Source organism: Hypanus sabinus, chromosome 19 (genome assembly GCF_030144855.1).
Source record: "Hypanus sabinus isolate sHypSab1 chromosome 19, sHypSab1.hap1, whole genome shotgun sequence".
In the NCBI taxonomy this organism is placed as follows: domain Eukaryota; kingdom Metazoa; phylum Chordata; class Chondrichthyes; order Myliobatiformes; family Dasyatidae; genus Hypanus; species Hypanus sabinus.
Window position 1 is genome coordinate 70,287,649 of NC_082724.1, and position 19,088 is coordinate 70,306,736.

Sequence of the window (19,088 nt, forward strand, 5' to 3'; positions counted from 1 at the left end):
CAAAATATGATTCCCTTGGTGTGGTGAGAGGGACTACTCTTGATAGCTGGGCAGCATTCAACCTAGCATGCTATCAAGAAACACTGGTAAAACAATGGGTATCAAGGTGAAAACTCTCTTAAAAACGAAGACAGAATTTAATTTGCACGAAACAAGATGGTTGCTTATGATCAAACAACCCAAAACTCATTCTGTAAGTCAGTGCCCTGGGCCAAACATCTTTGGCTGTGCTCTTCCTCCCATCATAATATCAGAAACGGGGATGCTTGATAATGATTATACAACGTTAAATTTCACTTGGTACTCTTCAATAATCTTCATGCAGCAAGATCAAGGCCAGGATTGACAACACTTGCAAAACAGAAACGCCAGGTAACGGCTATCTCCGACAAGGGAGAATTTGATCATGACACAGGAGATGTTGGAAGTCTTCAGCACCACACACAAAGTGCAACACATCGGATCGGGCAGCGCCTGTGAAGGAAACAGACCAGTCGACGTTTCCCTTGACATTCAACAGCATTAAGGCCGCCACGCGACGCCTCGAGCGCGAAGCAGCCGTGACGCGAGGCGAGCGCGTGACGCCGCGCGTGGACGCCGGCGCCGCAGTGCGCGCGCCTGTCAGTAAAGTTGTGTCGTTGTGAAGGCGCAGGCAAGATGGAGGTGGTTTGGTGCAGTGGCTGAGAAGTGGGCAGGGGCTGCAGCAGGGGTTTTTCTGTTTTTTCCTTTAACCGCGTTCTCTTTAGATGCTGCCAGGAGTAGAATGGAGGCGGGACAGCTTACGGAGGGGCCCTTGGAGGGTAAAGAGATCCGCATCATCGGGACGGAGCTGGTGGAGAACTACACGGTGAGCGAGACTTCTTCCTGGGGTCGGGGAAGGCGCAGTACATAGGGGCTTGGGGTAATCAAGGGGCGAGGGAGAGAAAGTTACATAGGGATAAAGCGAAATCGAAGATATTCTATGATTTGAGGCTGAAAGGAATCTTCTGCTCCGTCACTCTCGGCGTCCAATTGAAACGCCCTACGTTAAGGGCATTGGGAAGTCTGTCGGACCTGCTACTAAGCTATGGTTAATCAAAAAGAAGCAGAATTAAACAAAATTAGTTCAGCCCTGCAGTAAAGTGTTCCAGATATTTACAGGTTGTTTTCTGCACAGTCGCGTTAACTGCAATTGTAATATTTTGTAAATTGACGAGGGTTATTAATAGCAATATCTATCAATCACCGAAGGCATTTTCCTCAATTTTTTTTTACATCCTGGCACGTAGGTCACAATGAAGAAATTAGTCCGATTTGTATAATATCTTTATTGGATGAGACAACCAAGGCTGTGTTCTCTGCCTTTTCCTAAGGATGCACACCATGGAGTAGAATAGGATTTGATCACATGTGTCCATCCCATTGAGTTACTTAGTTTCATTGCTGATTCATAATAATTATTTGATTGACATCTTTGAATAGTAATTGGGGTAATGTTTAAGTCTCTGGTGTGATTTACCTCACCACCTTGGCTAACTCCATCATCCTAGGCAAGATTGCTGCAATTAATAGTACAGTTATATTCTGGGTAGCAAATAGCAAAGAGTGCTCTTTGGTTCTGGTATTAATTAGTTTGTTTTCTGGCCCTACAACTGTGAGAGTCTTTGAGTGCAGCAAATTTCTGATAATATAGCACTCTCAAGACTTGGTGATGTTGGACTATTGGATTTTACTATAATTAATACCCAAATACCTTTTCCCCAATATCTTTATGTTACTCAATGGTATGATTCCCCCCCCCCCTCCAGTGAACCACAAGTTCAGAGTGAGCAGGAAATGCAACACAGTTTCAGTTTTGTGTTTCAGTTCTTCAAAACAAGCTGTCAGTTTTAAGTTTTAAACACAATGTAGTGAACTAAAATTTTATTTTGGAAATCATGGCATTTTAAGTTTATAGGTGTGCAAGGAAGCTCTGTAGAATGTTGCTTAAGATTAATGAAAATGATAAATTTCCTCTAGGAATTGGCTTTGATGATTTCTTGTTTTGTGGTGTCTGTTTGGAGTTGTGCTCACATTTGTTTGCCTGATGTGGGAGATGAAGAATGAAGATCCAAACTTAACATTGTGTATCTAATTCATTAAAGGCAACTTCAGTCAGCCTTTTTTTTTGTAGTTGATGCAGTCCAGGCTTCCCAGAGTTACATTGTTGTGATGCAGTGCATGCATATTGTGGAGCAAAACCTCTGGTAAAACACAAGAACAAATAAAAAGTTGAAGCTAGAGTTGGCCATTTAGTGCCTCCTCTCTGTGCTGCAGCTTCACTAAGATCATGGCCAATCTTTTATTTCAAAGCTACTTTTTTGCAAAGTTTTGGAATATGGTTTCTGTGTTTATCCAAAAATCTATAGGTTTATGTCATGAATAAATTCGGCTTGCAAGCAGCTTTTGTAGAGAATTTCTTCTTTGACTGGAATAATAGATGCCTTATTTTGAGAGTACTCCTAGTCCTAGACTATAAAGCCAGAAAGTGCTGTCAATCGCAGGTCAGGCTGCATCTGTGGAAAGAGAAACAGCTGAAGTTTCAAATCAAAGCCCCTTTGTCAGAATTTCATCAGGTCTGATGAAGGGCTTCAACCTCAAATGGTAGCTCTGTTTCTCCTCACACAGATGCAGCCAGATTTGCTGAGTACTTCCAGTATTTTCTGTTAACTTTTTAAATTTACAGCACCTGCAATTTTTTTTCATATTTTCCCCGCATAGTCATGAAATGTCATCCTTAAAATTGCACAATATTATCTTGTTTTTCTTAAATACACACACCAGAAGACACCCCTGACCCCATACCCTTCATGCAAGAAATCAATCTAATGACCATGAGGTTGTTTTGAGCTGCAGCTTCTAAAAGAGGAAAGAAAAAATTTAAAAAAATGTTTAGGGAGATGATTCTAGAAGTTGTACATTTGTAGTTCAAGGCATGGCCATAAATGTTTTGGAGCTTAAATCGGGGGACTAGAATTGAAGTAGCATCCATATCTAGGAGTAGTATGGGGTCAGAAGATATTAAAGATGAGCAAGATTTGAAAACTGGCATCATTTTAAATTTGTGGCATTTGATTACCTAGGTTCCAGAATAATAATTTTTGTGTGAATGAGACTTGGTTTGCATTAGAAAAGAATTGTGGATGATCTCAGTTTAGTGTTAGAAAGGAAGCCAGCCAGTTAATGAATGGAAGACCCTGACCTGGAGTTATACTGATTTTTGGTTCTTTGTGGGAATGGGGCCTGCTCGCAGGACCTCACAATTGGTCACTTTTTGAAATACCATGGACATGGCCTGGGAAGACCAGGGTGCTGGATTTTCATGGCTTTGGAGACAGGCTGGTGCTGTTAACTGATGTGTTGTGGGAGAACATCGAAGATCGCAAGTAGCGAGCCAAGAGACTCAAGTTCTTTGGGCACAGAGCTTGAAAAAGCAATGCAACAGATTTTTAAAACTGTAAGTCAGCGAGTTGTTTGTTATGTCTCCCCTCTTGCTGTGAAACCGGGACACCTCTTTTTCCCTTGTTAGGGAGAGGAAGAGCCTGTGTTATGTCGAATTACTGGGTGAATGAGTAGTGTTTGGGTTACTGCAAGTCTGTGTCTTTATTGATGTTTTGCTGCGTGGTTGAGTGCTCAGTGGAGGGTGCTGATGCTTTTTTTGCTGGTGGGGGGGTTGTTGCCTTGCTGCTGCTTGTATGGGGTAAAACTAGGGGGCCTCATTTGTGGGGGCACTCTCTGTTTTCATGGATAGGCATTGGCTCGCCTAACTGCAGCTTGCGAGGATCCCTACTCTCCCAGGGATGGAGCCTTTGGAGCTTTTTTGGCATTTCTGTAGCTCTGGGTTTTTACAGGATGAGGTTGGTAGCCCCAGGCCCAACCCTCCTCCTTTTGCAGCCAGGCTTGGGACTACCCATGGCAAGGTTAAGATTTTTCTTGGGTTTCTTTTGTTGTTTTACATTCCAGTTCATTATGACTGGAAGCTAACAAGGAAAGTAACAGCTAAAGTGTCAACACAACATTTATATGATTGGGGCAGCACTCTTTGCCTGATTTCCATTATGTGAGGCACTGAGGTGATTTCAACCCAACCTGTATCTTATCTTTGTAGACAACAGATCATTATTTTTTTGTCCCTAACAGCATGGAGCAGCTGTTAACTCAGCCACAGCAGACTGCAGAGTGTAAAATGAGGTGTTTGTAATGTGACGGTTTTGTATCACGAGATCAATACTTGAAATGTTATTCACTGCGGCATTTTGCATTTTCACTTTTCTGAGTTTACTTACATATTTTGAGTTTGACTTGCCAGATTGTATTATCACCACTTAATTTATCTGAAACAAATTCTTGATTAATCAGAAATTTATTCCAACTTGAAATTAATGATGATTGAAGCCATTAACTTTTGTTCTTAACACAAGCACCATTCACTGAATCCACTTCTCTCCTTGCCAGTTCTGAAGCTGAACCAAATTCAAGTTTGATATATTTAACGTCTGGTTTTGTGTTGCTGCCATCATTGAGAGCCCATCCCCCAATTACTCCAGCCTACCTCATTCATTTGGGTGAAACACAAATGTTTGTTACTTTAAAATTTGACAAGGTCCTTATTCTACCATTTTTAAACTTGAGGTCTTTTAATACTGATTACTTGAGTGCCTTTCACTCATCATCCTTTGCTTACCTATTACAACTACCATTTAGAAAACTGAGCATTATCAACACCCTAATAAATTATTTTTGATTAGACCACTATTCATGATGGAAGTAGGCATTTGGTTGATTCATTACTGTGTATCGTGGTTTATTAAGTGAAGCATTCCATTGATTTTTTTTTGAGTGTGCAGATTTCATTTTCAAAGGTTTGAAAGTTACATTTAATGTCAGAAATGTAAACAATATACATTCTGAAATTTTTTTCTTTGGAAACATCCACAAAAACAGAGGAATGCCCCAATGAATGAATGACAGTTAAATGCTAGAACCCCAAAGACCCCCCCACTTCCCCCCCACACGCACAAGCAATAACAATGCAACGACTGCTCCTCCTGACCAGCAAAAAAGCATCAGCACCCTCCACTGAGCACTCAAGTGTGCAGTAAAGCATCAGTAAAGACAGAGCTACTTGTTCACCTGGTATTTGACATATCACAATCTGTCCCCAGCCCACACTCTTCCTTCCTCCCTCCCTTTCTCCCCCTACAAGGAAAAAACAGGTGTCCCCTTCTCGCAGCGAGTGGGGAGACATAATAAACAACTCACTGATTACAATGTCAAAAGTCTATTGTGTCGTTATTTCCAAGCTCTGTGCATAAAGATCTCAGGTCTCTGGGAACACAGCCAGCTTGCTGCTTTCGATCTGTCATCTCCCACAACACACCAATTTCCTGTGAAGGCACCGATCTTGAGTCTGCCTGCCTCCAGAGCCACGAATTTCCAGAATCCTGAAGGCGCGCTAGTCTTCTAGGCCGCGTCCTTGGTATATTGAACAGCAGCTGGTCATGAGGCCCCGAGAGTGGGTCCCATTCCTGCAGAGAATTGAAGTCAGAATTGTTTAGGGAATAATAAGAAAAAAAGTCTGTACATGTTCAGTACAGACACAACCATCGTAGCTCTTCTGGGAACGCTGATGCTGCCTCGGCATTAGTCGATGCTGATTCTTCCGTGATCTTTAATTTCTTAAGGGTGTAGCGCTTTACGTAGCTAGCTAGCCAGCCATCCCTTACCAGGCTTAAACTCCTTCCTCTCGCTAACAACACAAGTAGCGAACAATGCTCAAACAACAAGTGCTGGAGGGAGACAGGATCTGTGAAATGGCAGGAGGCTACAGCATGGTATGCCTACACATCACTTCATTCGTGTGGATTCAGCGTAGTGCCTGGCGTGTGGCAAGTTTTGCTTTTTTGGAACTTTATGGAATTTTTTTTTTCACGTTTTTGATCTGCAGTTGGTTGAATCCGCGGATGCAGAACCCGCGGATACGGAGGGCGGACTGTACTTATATCATGTGGGAATTTGATAAAACAAGAAATTAAACACATTCCATAAAAGTTAATTGCATAAAGTGCTGATGCTTTGTAATAGTTCAACTATATTTTGTTGATGATTTTCATTTGCACTCAGTGTCTGAGGTTTCTCGCTGAAGTATCCAACAACAATCAGCTGGCATTAATGGTTTCCAGTTGCCCTGATACTGTTTCTGTATGACCACAATGTCAAAGGTCAAATTTAATGTCAGAAGTGTATACAATATACATCCTGAAATGCTTTTTCTTCACAAGCATCCTTGAAAACAGAAAGTGCCCCAAAGAATGAACGATATTTAAATGTGAGAACCCCAAAGTCCCTCCAACTCCCCCAACAGTAAAAAAAATCATCAGTACCATCACTGAACCCAAGCGTGTGCTTAGCAAAGACACAGACCATAGTTACCCCAAAAGTTTCGCATTTCATCCAAAATTCAGCGAACCACGGGTTCTCTCTCTCCATGGCAAAGGAGAGGAAAGTGTCCCCTATTTTTACAGTGAGTGGGAGACAAAACAACCTGCTGGTTTATGATCTTAAAAATCCATTTGGTTGCTTTTTTCGAGCTCTGTGCCTGAAGATCGCAAAGACCTCAGGTCTTCAGGCCCACAGTGAAAGATTTTCTGGCCTCCCTGACTACACGTGAGTCTCCTGCCATGACACTGATCCTTAATCCGCCCGTTTCCAGAGCTTCGAGATCTTAGGCTTCTGAACATGATCGAGGGTCTCAGGCTAAATCCTTGGCATGTGGAATAGTGGCCAATCATGGAACCCTGAGAACAGGTCCCATTCCCATTAAGAACCAAAGCCTGCATGTAACTCCAGGTTAAGGTCTTCAAAAGAACCCTGAAAGGGAAAAATAAAGATATTAAAGGTAGAAATAGAGCTGTTTCTGAAAATGCAAGGAAAGGAGTTGCCATTAGGTGCTATCATCCCTCATAAGCTCTGCCCTGGTGTCCTGGTGAAACCTTTCACTGTGCTTGTCACTGACAGTGCTAAGACTTGCAGGCAAGAAGTCTAAATGGAAATGCAGAAAATGAATCTTTAGCAACGCTTTGCACTTACTGGTTTTGTATGCTTGAAGCATCCAGAGGATGAACTGGTTTTCAGCTCAGCACTTTGTGTCAGCCAGGATCACTTATCTGAGACTGTTCTGTCTGCCTGTGTCTGACTCGTCACCCCCTCTTCTCACTATTACATTAGGTGTGAGATGCAGGGGTTGTGAGTGGCTTATCAGTGCTGAACTGGTTCTGTGGCTGTGGACATTCTTTCAGAGACTCTGTGGTTCATGTTCTGTGTATTTGTTCACCTTATTGTTTGCATGATATGTTCTTTTTTGGACATTGGCTGTTTTGACATTTTTTGTGTGGGTTGCCTTGTGAATTGTTGTGTTTCCTTGCTTTGTGGCTGCCTGCAAAATACATATTTTGAACTTTTGTTGCTACTGGATTATGGACGTCAGGTTTTTAAACCAATATTTTGTGGATTAATGATTATATTTCTGGGACTTTGAAGGTAATTTGCACAAGGAGAGGGGAGTACCACCATCTCCTTTTAGATGGTGTAATTATGAATTTGATACGTGCTTTTGAAGACACAGTAAGTTAGTGCAGCATGTTTTGGAGATTGTGTACATTCCATTTTGCACTAGTGATGGAAGGAGTCTGTATATCATGTGATAGATTGACTATGGTGTTATTGCTCTTACTTTTATCATGATTAACTTTGTCTGAGGCTGAATGCTTTTTATGACTTTATTCTGGTTCTGTGCTCCCTTTGCTAATTACTTTTTAAGAATTTGTTTACCGTCCTTTTGAATGACTGAGAATAAATGAGATAAAAGGTGTGATAAATGCTGTGGTTATCAATTGGCTCTCACCAATGAAAGTATTATACATTCTTAGGTATATATCATAGAAGTGAAAGTTGGGAACCACCAATGGACAGTTAAACACCGCTACAGTGATTTTCATGAACTGCATGAAAAGGCAAGTTTTTATTAATTATAGAACACTTGTGTTGTTTTTGTGGGATTCCTTCTAATCACTAACTGCATGAGATCTGCTAAATTTTCTGCAAATCAAGCCATACTTTGAAATCCATTTTGTGAAGAGGAGTACTTCAAATGGATGTGTGGCAAGTATACGGATCTTTTGCTTTCGTCTGCTGCTTCATGGTTTTAGAATTCAGCTGATCAACAGAATAGACTCTTTCATGTTAAAGTGAAAACATCTCTACAAAGTGATCTAAATTAATTACAAATATAAAACACAAAATAATTGATCGCATAAGTATTCACCCTTTAATGTGACACACCATATCATCACTGGTGCATCCAATTGGTTTTAAAAGTCACATAATTAGTTAAATGGAGATCACCTGTGTACAGTCAAGGTGTTTCAATTGATTGTAGTAAGAATACACCGATATCTGGAAGGTCCAACTGCTGGTGAGTCAGTATCCTGGCAAAAACTGCACCATGACGACAAAAGAACACTACAAGCAACTCTGTGAAAAAAGTTATTGAAAAGTACAAGTCAGGAGATGGATACTAGAAAATTTCCAAGTAACTAAATATCCCTTGGAGTACAGTTATTTCAATCAAGAAACGGTAAGAATATGACACACGAGGAAATCTGGAGATGCTGGAAATTCAAGCAACACGCACAAGAATATGACAGAGTTAGAAATCTGCCAAGAGGCAGGCTGTCCTCAAAAATTGACAGACCATGTAAGAAAGAGGCTATGAAGAAGGACACCAAGGACAACTCTGGAGGAGTTACAAGTTTCAGGGACTGATGTGGGAGACAACTGTTGCCCTGGTGCTTCACCAGTCACAGCTTTGTGGGAAAGTGGTAAAGAGAAAGCCACTGTTGGGGGAGAAAAGCTCTCATGAAATCTTGGATAGAGTTTACCAGAAGGCATGTAGGGGACTCTGAATTTAGCAGGAAGAAGATTCTATGGTTTGATGAAACCAGAAGCTTTTTGGCTATCAGACTAAACACTATGTTTGGTGTAAGCCAAACATCAGCAAAAACACACCATCCCTACTGTGAAACATGTTGGAGGCTGCATCATGCTGTGGGGATGCTTCACTCCAGCAGGCCCTGCAAGGCTTGTGAAGGTAGAGAGTAAAATGAATGCAGCAAAATACAGGGAAATCCTGGAGCAAAATGTAATGCAGTCTGCAAGACAGCTGCAACTTGGGAGATTTGTTTTCTAGCAAGGCAAGGACCTTGAGCACAAAGCCAAAGTTCCACAGAAATGGCTTGAGAACAACAAAGTTGATGTCCTGGAGTGGCCAAGTCAGAGTTTAGACCTCAACCCAATTGAGAATTTGTGGCTGGACTTCAGAAGGGCTGTTCACTCATGATCCTCATGCAATCTAACAGAGCTTGGGCAGTTTTGTAAAAAAGAATGGGTGAAAATTGTAGTGTCCAGATGTGCAAAGCTGATCAAGACCTATCCACACAGACTCAAGGCTGTAAATGCTGCCAAAGTTGCATCCACTAAATTCTGAATTGACGGTTGAGTAATCATTCAATAATTTATTTTGTGTTTAATTATTATCATAAATTTTGTAGTAATTTGTTTTCAATTTGACATGAGTCTCTTTTGTTGATCAGTGTCAAAAAGCCAAATTAAATCTACTGTGATTTGATATTGTAAAACAATTAAAAACATAATAACTTCCAAGGCGAGTGAATACTTTTTATAGGCACTGTTTATTATAATTGATGTGCTTTTTCCTTTTCTTCTGCAAAGATAACCATGGTAAATATTTCTCAATTCAACTCTTCTCCCTTCTCTGGTAAGTGTTTTGCACCTTGGAGCTGATGGCTGCTTCTATTCACCAAGGTGGTGTATTTTATGTGATGTCATGTACTGAAATACTAATGATTTTTGTAAATTACAAATATTTTCCTTTTTTTCCACAGCTGACTGCAGGAAAAAAGATAGATAAGAATTTGCTTCCACCAAAGAAGATTATTGGCAAAAATTCCAAGACATTTGTAGAAAAAAGGCAGAAAGAATTAGAAGTTTATTTGCAAACCCTTCTAACAAAGTTCCCTTTGGCTGCCCCAAAAGTCATGTCACACTTTCTGCATTTTGATCTATATGTAAGTTTTAAAATTATGCCACAGTGATATATAGTGCTCTTGTATGTGTTCTTGATATTAAATATTCAGTCTTGCACGAATCTAGAGTTAGCTTGACTGATGAGATTGTGTATACATTCCTTCCCCATCTCCCTCAAAGTAAGTACCTTGTAAAGCTTTATAAAGGAAAGTCCTTGTTTATTAACAGTTGAAGATAGTGTAGGGTTTTGATGTAACAAGGAATCAGTTTAATTGGTGAACAGTTTATTTGCAAGGTGGAGGAAATCAATTACAGGATCTGCTCGTGGTAAAAGCAGAATAACTTCTTCAGAAAAATGCAGTGAGGGAAAGATGTCTTAACTTGTGTGAATAAAATCTACCTGCCATTTTCTTCTGTTGAGCTACAAGGCTTCTTGGGAATTATCTGATCTTCACCAGAGCTAGCTAAAGTGTGCTGGTATGTGCAACTTCAAGATGATTTGATGTATGTTAGCATCCCTTGAAACCAGCCACTCAACTTATTGCAAATGATTGTTATTCTGTATGTAGTAATTTGTTATAACTTAATGGCTTGGTTTACTACATCAGAGGGTGGGTAAAAGTGCACTGCAGTTGAGGTTTGGCTGGGATATCCCAAATGGAGTAATTTATGGTAATTTCCTTCTCTGAATAGATCTAGTTTGTTTGTGTTCATCTGATAGTTTTATCTGCTTTAGAACTACTGATTATTTTAACTACTTTATTCTTTTGTATTAAAAGAACAGCTTCAAATTATTAATGTCTTAAGATGACATTTTGTTATGTTTTCTCTGGATGACTAGTCTGGCCATTTGCATGAATTGTGTTAATTGTCCAAATTTACTTGTAAAGTCAAAGCACAACTACCTGTATGGACAAGTGCAATGAAGAACTTATTTGTAGCAGCATCTCAGTCACATAACATCATAAACAGTATTCACACAATAAAACATCATAAACATAATTTTTACAAGCAAACACAATTGGAACAAAAAAAGTCCATTTGAGTGGAAGTGTTCAAAGTGTTGTGATTTTGGTTTTGGTGGTTGATTCAAGAGTAGTCAAGGGAAGTATTTGTGCATGAACCTAGTGGTGTGGGTTTTCTGGCTTCTGTACCTTCTGCCCAATGGTACTTGTGAGAAAATGGCATGGTCCAGATGGTAGAGATCTTTGATGGATTGGATTATATTAGATAGGATTTGTAACATACATCAAAACATGGTGAAACACATAGTTTGCGGCAAAACTAGCACACTGTGCTGGTGGGGGGGGGGGGGGTGTGTGCAGCCCACATGTTTTGCTATACTTCTGCCAGCGCAGCACTCACTATCTGTAACTTCAATGCTTTTGGAATGTGGGTGGAAACCGGAGCGCCCAGAAGAAACCCACATAATCACAGGGAGAATTTACAAACTCGTTACAGACAACAGTGGGTATCGAACCCTAATCTTCTAATTGATATCTGGCACTGTAAAGGCTTACGCTAATCTCTATGCTACTGTGCCACCCTAAGGATATTGCCTTTTGATTTGTCACCTCCCATGGATGCTTAACCACGATGGGGGAGTGATACACATGATGGACTGGGCACAGTCCATTACTATTCGAAATTTCTTGCTTCCTTGTGTATTTGAATTGCTGCAAATAAATCAGGGTACTTTCATTTCTGCATCTGTTGAAGTAGAGTGTTCTGTGACAAGCCAAACCTCTTAAGGAAAGTTTGCCAGCAGTTTAATTTCTTATGATTGCTTCTATGTGCTGGGTCTAGGTCAGCTCATCTGATAGATGTACACTCTTGATCTAGGTTATAGTAATGCAAATAGTTTAATTTTGCGCTCTTGATTTTTTTTTAAAGGAGATAAATGGTATTACTGCTGCCCTTGCTGAGCAACTGTTTCACAAAGGTATGGTGTTTCAGTTTTAAAATTTTATAAATCCTTGAAATTTGTCAGAGCAAATCTTAAAAGGTCATCTGTGGTATGCTATAGGATTGCAATAGTTTACTTGACTAATAATTAAGGAGCACGTATACTGAAGTAAAGTAGCTTTAAAATATCGCTAAAATGTAAAGGACTTTTTTAGTTACACGGTGTAGCTTTAAGATTCTAAGAAACAATCTTTTATGTGATAGCTGAAATTTTGTAGTGGTTATGAGGGGGGGGGGGGGGAAAGGGAAACAATTGTTTGGAATTTGTGCCTGCCTGTTGTAGTTGCCAAATAAGTAATGTGCTTGCCACACATGAAGTATTCTTTTCTAATCTTCAAGTCCTCTGGATCTCAGTTGTGCTTACAGTAAGAATGGCAAATATTTTCTTTTTAAAAAGGGTGGAAGGTGCACATTGTGTAGGTATACTGAGGTAGAAGTGAAATTTAGGAGCAATTACTACTCTCCTATGTACATAGCTAAAGAAAAGAGAGCAGGTAACTTTAATTGTCAAAGATCAGTTTGGTATTTTCATTTTAGATTCTGTTGCAGAGAAGCTCATTTGTTTAGGCAGGCTTTTTGAAAAGGAGGGAGAGATGTCTTTGAAGAATTAGTTTTTTTTTGTTACGAACCCCGTAACTGGGTGTCTTACCAGCAAAGATAGTAGCCGTTGAAGTCTGATGATACTATTTTTAACAGTACTTATTAGTAAAAATGCACAAAAATAATATCAATGCAAATATACAGATAATATATGTCATCAATACTAAATTTAAAAGTGCGGGTATAATAATAATGAGAAATAAGCTCTATCGTTGTCTAGGGAATAATGAATTGTCCGATGTAAGTATAAAGTTCAGTTCAGTTCATACAGGCTGCCGTCGTTGCTGATCACCATGTGGCAGTTGTTGGAGAGAGAGAGAGAGAGAGAGAGAGAGAAACTTGCCGACTTTCCTTGTTACGATCTTGATCTGTATCCGTCCTTTAGCTAGTCCGTTCCGTGGAGGACTCGTCACCCAGGCAAGGATGGACACACACACAAGCCCCCCCACCGATCTCATAGCGTTTCTCCTGGTGCGTCTGAGGAGGTGTATCCTCACTCACGGGGTCTCAGATGTCAGTCAGGTTGGGATGATGCAATCCCTCAACCAGACCACTCTGGTTGCTCCCTGAGGGGTTTCAATGAATAGTACAGTACTCAACACACAATTCCTTCTCCAAGAGACAATAGCAGTAATCAGTGGTTCAGTTCCACTTTTGTTAGGAGACATTCCACTTTTTGTGTATTCCTGCATTGTCAATAACAACTGCCTTTTCTGTTATCCTGCGTCTCTTTCTCATTACTGACATGATGTGTATCTCTCTCATTTCCTGGGTATCAGACCCGAAATAATAGCGATCTTGTGATTCTCAAAAAGGAGGGGGCGACTTTGCACCCTTTGGCCATCAGAGTTGCTTCACATTCGTAACATTTTAGTCAGAAAACCAGAAGTTCATGTCTAGACCAAACACGTAATCGGCTTTGCATTTTTTCCAAAGTGTTATTTATCTACAAATGCCGTAAACTTTTTTTCAAATGTCTTTTTTTAAAAAAAAAATAGGTGAACAGTTGCTTTTGGCAGGTGAAGTATTCTGTCTGAGACCATTACAATTGTATGCAATCACTCAACAACTGAGACTGGCCAGTCCCACCTGTGCTAGTGGAGATGCCAAGACTGATCTTGGACACGTCCTGGACTTTGCTTGTAGACTTAAATATTTGAAGGTAAAATTTCTTTTCCACTGAAAGCATTTAAGTATCACATTTTGATCTGTATTTCATTGCAGTTGTTTCATGTTAATTTGTTGGTTCTAAAGTATGCTTTGGTGTAACTAACAATAGATTTCATGTTTTTGATACAATTTTGGAAAATGTTTACTTCAAAATAATCTCCATGGAATAATAGAAAACCTATTTGAGGATCACGTTAAATAATTTTGTTCTTCCTCTTCCATAGTAGTTGTTTTTTGGGTAAAGTGCTATTTAACATCTCTTCCCAATTACCTCTCCGCCTGAACTTGATACTTAACTGTGATAAAGGGCCTGCTTCCTTGCACTTTGATCTAGCATTCACATGTGAGCTACAAATGATCGTTTCAGAAGAATATTAGAATGTTGAAGCCTATACATTGAAAAGTCTTTATTTTTAACAGATAACAGGCACTAGAGGTTCTGTGGGTAATAGCAATATTCAGGAACATCTTCTTAAATTTGATTTGTCGATTTTCAAGTCTGTTCTTCAGATTGAGGTTAGTAAGACTATTGAGCTTCAATGTGTATGTTTTGATTCCATGTAATGTTTGCCAGTTTAACAAAATAACAGCAAATGTTTTCTATTGCACCATGACCAGCAAACTCTGGGGCAATATGCATAATCAGTTTTGTACAATAACCCTTTGAATTCTGTTCATGGAAAGAACCAGACTCCATAATCTTGTAGTTAAAAGATTCGAATAAAAAAAAAATCTACTCAACGCTATTTGACTATCCTTAACTGGGAAGATTATTAATGGAGATGATTCAATTTACATTAATCCACTTTGTTGTTGTATAATCATAGTTCTATACTTCCAAATAAAGTTACTGTCAAATTGATTCTTAGCTTAATTTGGAGAAAATTGTACCCTTTTTGAAAATATAGGTTTAGTCTGTACATTTGAGGGTAATTGATGGTCATGATTTTCAACATGCTTTCAGATACCAGCATAAACACTAATATATTTAACAGACTAGTACTGATTAGAAACAATGATTTTTTTTTGGGTAGAATTTGACATCTTTTGATTTTAAATTTTGCTTCTTATTTCAATTTATTTGAAAACTAGTGGAATAAATAGCACATTTAATATTTGAAGTAATTTCCATTGTATTACTATAAAATTTCAATCTTGATTTTACTGTTGTCTTATAGATAAGTAATTGTGATGCTGAACAAATTATTGGACTTCCTTCTCTGAAGCACTCATTAGCTACCATGACTGTGTCTTTTTCAACTGCTTCAATGAAGGTAACCTTTAATATATTTGTCACATTTCCATTTTGGTTGGAAAGGTATGTGGTTATAAAGCAATATAATCTGTGAACTTTGATTTTTTAGCATATTAGACCATAAGGCATAGGAGCAGAATTAGGCTATTTGGCCCATCAAGTTTGCTGTGCCATTTCATCATATCTGATCCAATTTTCCTCTTGGCTCCAATCTCCTTCCTTCTCCCTGTATCCCTTCAGGCTCTGACCAATCAAGAATCTATCAAGCTCTGCCGTAAGTAGACTTAAAGACTTGGCCTCCACAGCTGTCTATGGCAAAGAATTCTACATATTCACCACTCTCTGGCTGAAGAAGTTCCTCTGTATCTCCATTTTAAAAGGACGTCCTCTATTCTGAGGCCTCTGGTCTTAGACTCTCCCATCATAGGAAACATCCACTCTATCAAGCCCTTGACCATTCAATAGGTTTCAATGAGGCCACATCTCTTTCTTCTGAATTCTAGGAACACAGGTACAGAGCCATCAGATGCTCTTCATACGACAAGCCATTCAATCATGGAATCATTTTCATGAACCTCCTTTGAACCCTTTCCAGTCTCTGCATATCCTTTCTAAGATAATGGGCGAAAACCTGCTTCCAGTACTCCAAGAGAGGCCTCACCAACTTTATAAAGCTTCAACATTACATCCTTGGTTTTATATTCTTTAATATGACACACCAAATCATTATTCCACTGGAAGGCTTGTGGAGGTAGAGAATACAATGAATGCAGCAAAATACAGGGAAGTTCTGGAGGAAAACCTGATGCAGTCTGCAGTCAAGAGAATTGCAACTTGGGAGATTTGTTTTTCAGCAAGACAAGGACTCTAAGCATAAAGTCAAAGCTACACAGGAATGGCTTAAAAACAACAAAGTTGATGTCCTTGAGCGGCCAAGTCAGAGTCCAGACCTTGATCCAATTGAGAATTCATGGCTGGACTTGAAAGGGGCTGATCACTGACTATCCTCGTGCAATCTGACTGGGATTGAGTTGTTTTGTAAAGAAGAATGGGGAAAAATTGTGTCTAGATGTGCAAATTTGATAGACCTATCCACCCAGACTCAAGGCTGTAAATACTGCCGAAAGTACATCTACTAAATACTGATGTGAAGAGGGTGAATACTTAGGCAATCAATTATTTTATATTTGTAGTTAATTTAGATCACTTTGTAGACACGAAACAGTTTCTGTCGATCAGTGTCAAAAATGCCAAATTAAATCCACTGTGATTCAATGTTGGAAAACAATAAAACATGAAAGCTTCCAAGGTGGGAAGAATTTATTATTTTTTTATATAGGCACTGTACCTAAAAACTTGACCCCCACAGATGCCTGTGAAAGGAATTCCACAAATTCACCACTCACTGACAAACCATTCAATCCTGGAAGCATTTTTGTGAACTTTTGAACTGTCTCCAGTTTCAGCACATCCTTTCTAAGAAGAGGCCCAAAACTGCTCACAATACTCCAAGTGAGCCCTCACTTTATGAAAGTGCTTTATAAAGTCTCAGCATTACATCCTTGCTTTTATATTCTAGTCCTCTTACAATGGATGCTAACTTGCCTTCATGACCACTGACTCAACCAGCAAATTAACCTTTAGGGAATCCTGCAGAAGGACTCACAAGTCCCTTTACGCCTCAGTTACATGTATTTTCTCTCCATTTTAGAAAATAGTCAACCCTTTTATTTCTTCAACCAAAAGGCATGATTGTACACTTCCTGACACTGTATTTCATTTGCTATTTCTTTGCCCATTCTCCTAATTTAAGTCCTACTTCCTCAAAACTACCTGCCCCCATTCCTAGCTTCATATTATTTGCAAACTTTCCAACAAAACCCTCAATTCCACCATCCAAATCATTGACATGTATTGCAAAAAGAATAAATTCCAACACAGACCCCTGTGGAACATCACTAGTCACTGGCAGCAGGCAGAAAAGGCTTCCTTTATTTCCATTTTTTCACCTCCTACCAATTAGCTACTGCTTTATCCTTGCCAAAATCTATCCTGTAATACAATGGGTTATAGCTTGTTAAACAGCCTCATCTGTGGCACCTTGTCAGAGGCGTTCTGGAATATCCAAATGCACATCAACGGATTCTCCTTCATTTATCCTGTTTGTTACTACTTCAAAGGATTCCAACAGATTTGTTGGTCGGGATTTTCCCGTGAGGAAACCATGCTGACTATGGCCTACTTTATCATGTAACACTTAAGTACCCTGAGACCTCATCCTTAGTAATCAACTCCAATATCTTCCCAACCACTGAAGTCAGAATAACTGGCTATAGTTTCCTTTCTTCTGGCTCTCTCCCTTCTTGAAGAGTGGAATGACATTTGCATTTTTCCAATTTTCTGGAACCATTCCTGAATCTAGTGATTCTTGAAAGATCATTATGAATGCCTCCACGATCCCTTCAGCTACTTCTTTCAGAATCTGGTCCAGGTGACTTGTCTACCTTCAGATCTTCCAGTTTTCCAAGAACCTTCTCTCTAGTTACGGTAGCTTTAAACACTTCATGACCCCTGATACCTGGTAGTTCCACCATCCTGCTGCTGTCTTTCACAATGAAGACTGGTGTAAAATTTCACTACGGAAAAGGATCTTGGCGATTGTAGGGATGACTTACAGTGGATTTAAAAGCCTGAGCATTTAGACATTAAGAATCTAAAAAAAGATCCTGAGAGGCAAGATTTATGAACATTTGTAGAGGCCTAATATGATTAAGAATAATCAGCATGGCTTTGTCAAAGGCAGGTCATGCCTTATGAGCCTGATTGAATTTTTTGAGTATGTGACTAAACACATTGAAGGTAGAGCAGTAGATGTAATGCATATGGATATCAGCAAGGCATTTGATAGTTACCCCCAATAAGCTTATTGAGAAAGTAAAGAGGCATGGGATTCAAAGGGACCTTACTTTGTGGATCCAGCATTGGCTTGCACAGAGAAGGCGAGGAGTGGTTGTAGACAGGTCATATTCTGCATGGAGGTCGGTGACCAGTGGTGTGCCTCAGGAATCTGTTCGGGGACCCCTTCTCTTTGGGATTTTTATAAATGAGCTGGATGAGGAAGTGGAGGGATAGGTTAGTAAATTTGTTGATGATACAAAGGTTGGAGGTGTTGTGAATAGTGTGGAGGGCTGTCAGAGGTTATAGCGGGACATCGATAGGATGCAAAACTGGGCTGAGAGGTGGCAGATGGAGTTCAACCCAGATAAGTGTGAGGTGGTTCATTTTGGTAAGTCAAATATAGTGGTAGAATATAGTATTAATGGTAGGACACTTGACAGTGTGGAGGATCAGAGGGATATTGGGGAGTGAGTCCATAGGACACTCAAAGCTGCTGCACAGGTTGATCCTGTGGTTAAGAAGGCATATGTTGCATTGGCCTTCATCAACTGTGGGATTGAGTTTAAGAGTTGAGAGGTAACGTTACAGCTACATAGGACCCTGGTCAGACCCCACTTGGAGTACTGTGCTCAGTTCTGGTCGCCTCACTACAGGAAGGATGTGGAACCCATAGGAAGGGTGCAGAGGAGATTGACAAGGTTGTTGCCTGGATTGGGGAGCATGTCTGATGAGAGTAGGTTGAGTGAACTCGGCCTTTTCTCCTTGGAATGGCGGAGGATGAGAGGTGACCTGATAGAGTGTATAAGATGAGATGATGAGAGGCATTAGTTGTGTGGATAGAGGCTTTTTCCCAGGGCTGGAATGGCTAGCATGAGAAGGCGCAGTTTTAAGGTGCTTGGAAATGGGTATAGAGGAGATGTTGGGGTAAATTTTTCACCCAGAGTGGTGAGTGCATGGAATGGGCTGCTGGCGACGGTCTTTTAAGAGATCCCTGGATAGGTACATGAAGCTTAGAAAAGTAGTGCTGTGGGGATCCTAGATAACTTCTAAAGTAAGTACGTGTTCGGCGCAGCATTGT

The 19,088-nt window shown here is 39.9% G+C and overlaps 1 protein-coding gene across 5 annotated transcripts in view; it reads left to right on the top strand.

Annotated features, from left to right (window-relative positions):
• Window positions 1–607: 607 nt before the first annotated feature.
• nisch (nischarin) overlaps window positions 608–19,088 on the top strand; it is a 95,994-nt gene continuing 77,513 nt past the window's right edge. For 3 of the 5 annotated variants that reach the window (XR_009506867.1, XM_059944641.1, XM_059944642.1), the window contains exons 1-7: window positions 608–847; window positions 7,947–8,030; window positions 9,981–10,163; window positions 12,016–12,064; window positions 13,686–13,849; window positions 14,278–14,373; window positions 15,036–15,131. Coding sequence is in view for 4 of the 5 variants with exons in the window: in XM_059944641.1 (XP_059800624.1) it covers window positions 764–847; window positions 7,947–8,030; window positions 9,981–10,163; window positions 12,016–12,064; window positions 13,686–13,849; window positions 14,278–14,373; window positions 15,036–15,131 (756 nt within the window). In the remaining variant the exon portion in view is untranslated. The remainder of the gene's footprint in view (window positions 848–7,946; window positions 8,031–9,980; window positions 10,164–12,015; window positions 12,065–13,685; window positions 13,850–14,277; window positions 14,374–15,035; window positions 15,132–19,088) is intronic. The other 2 variants (XM_059944640.1, XM_059944644.1) reach the window with 1 other exon arrangement.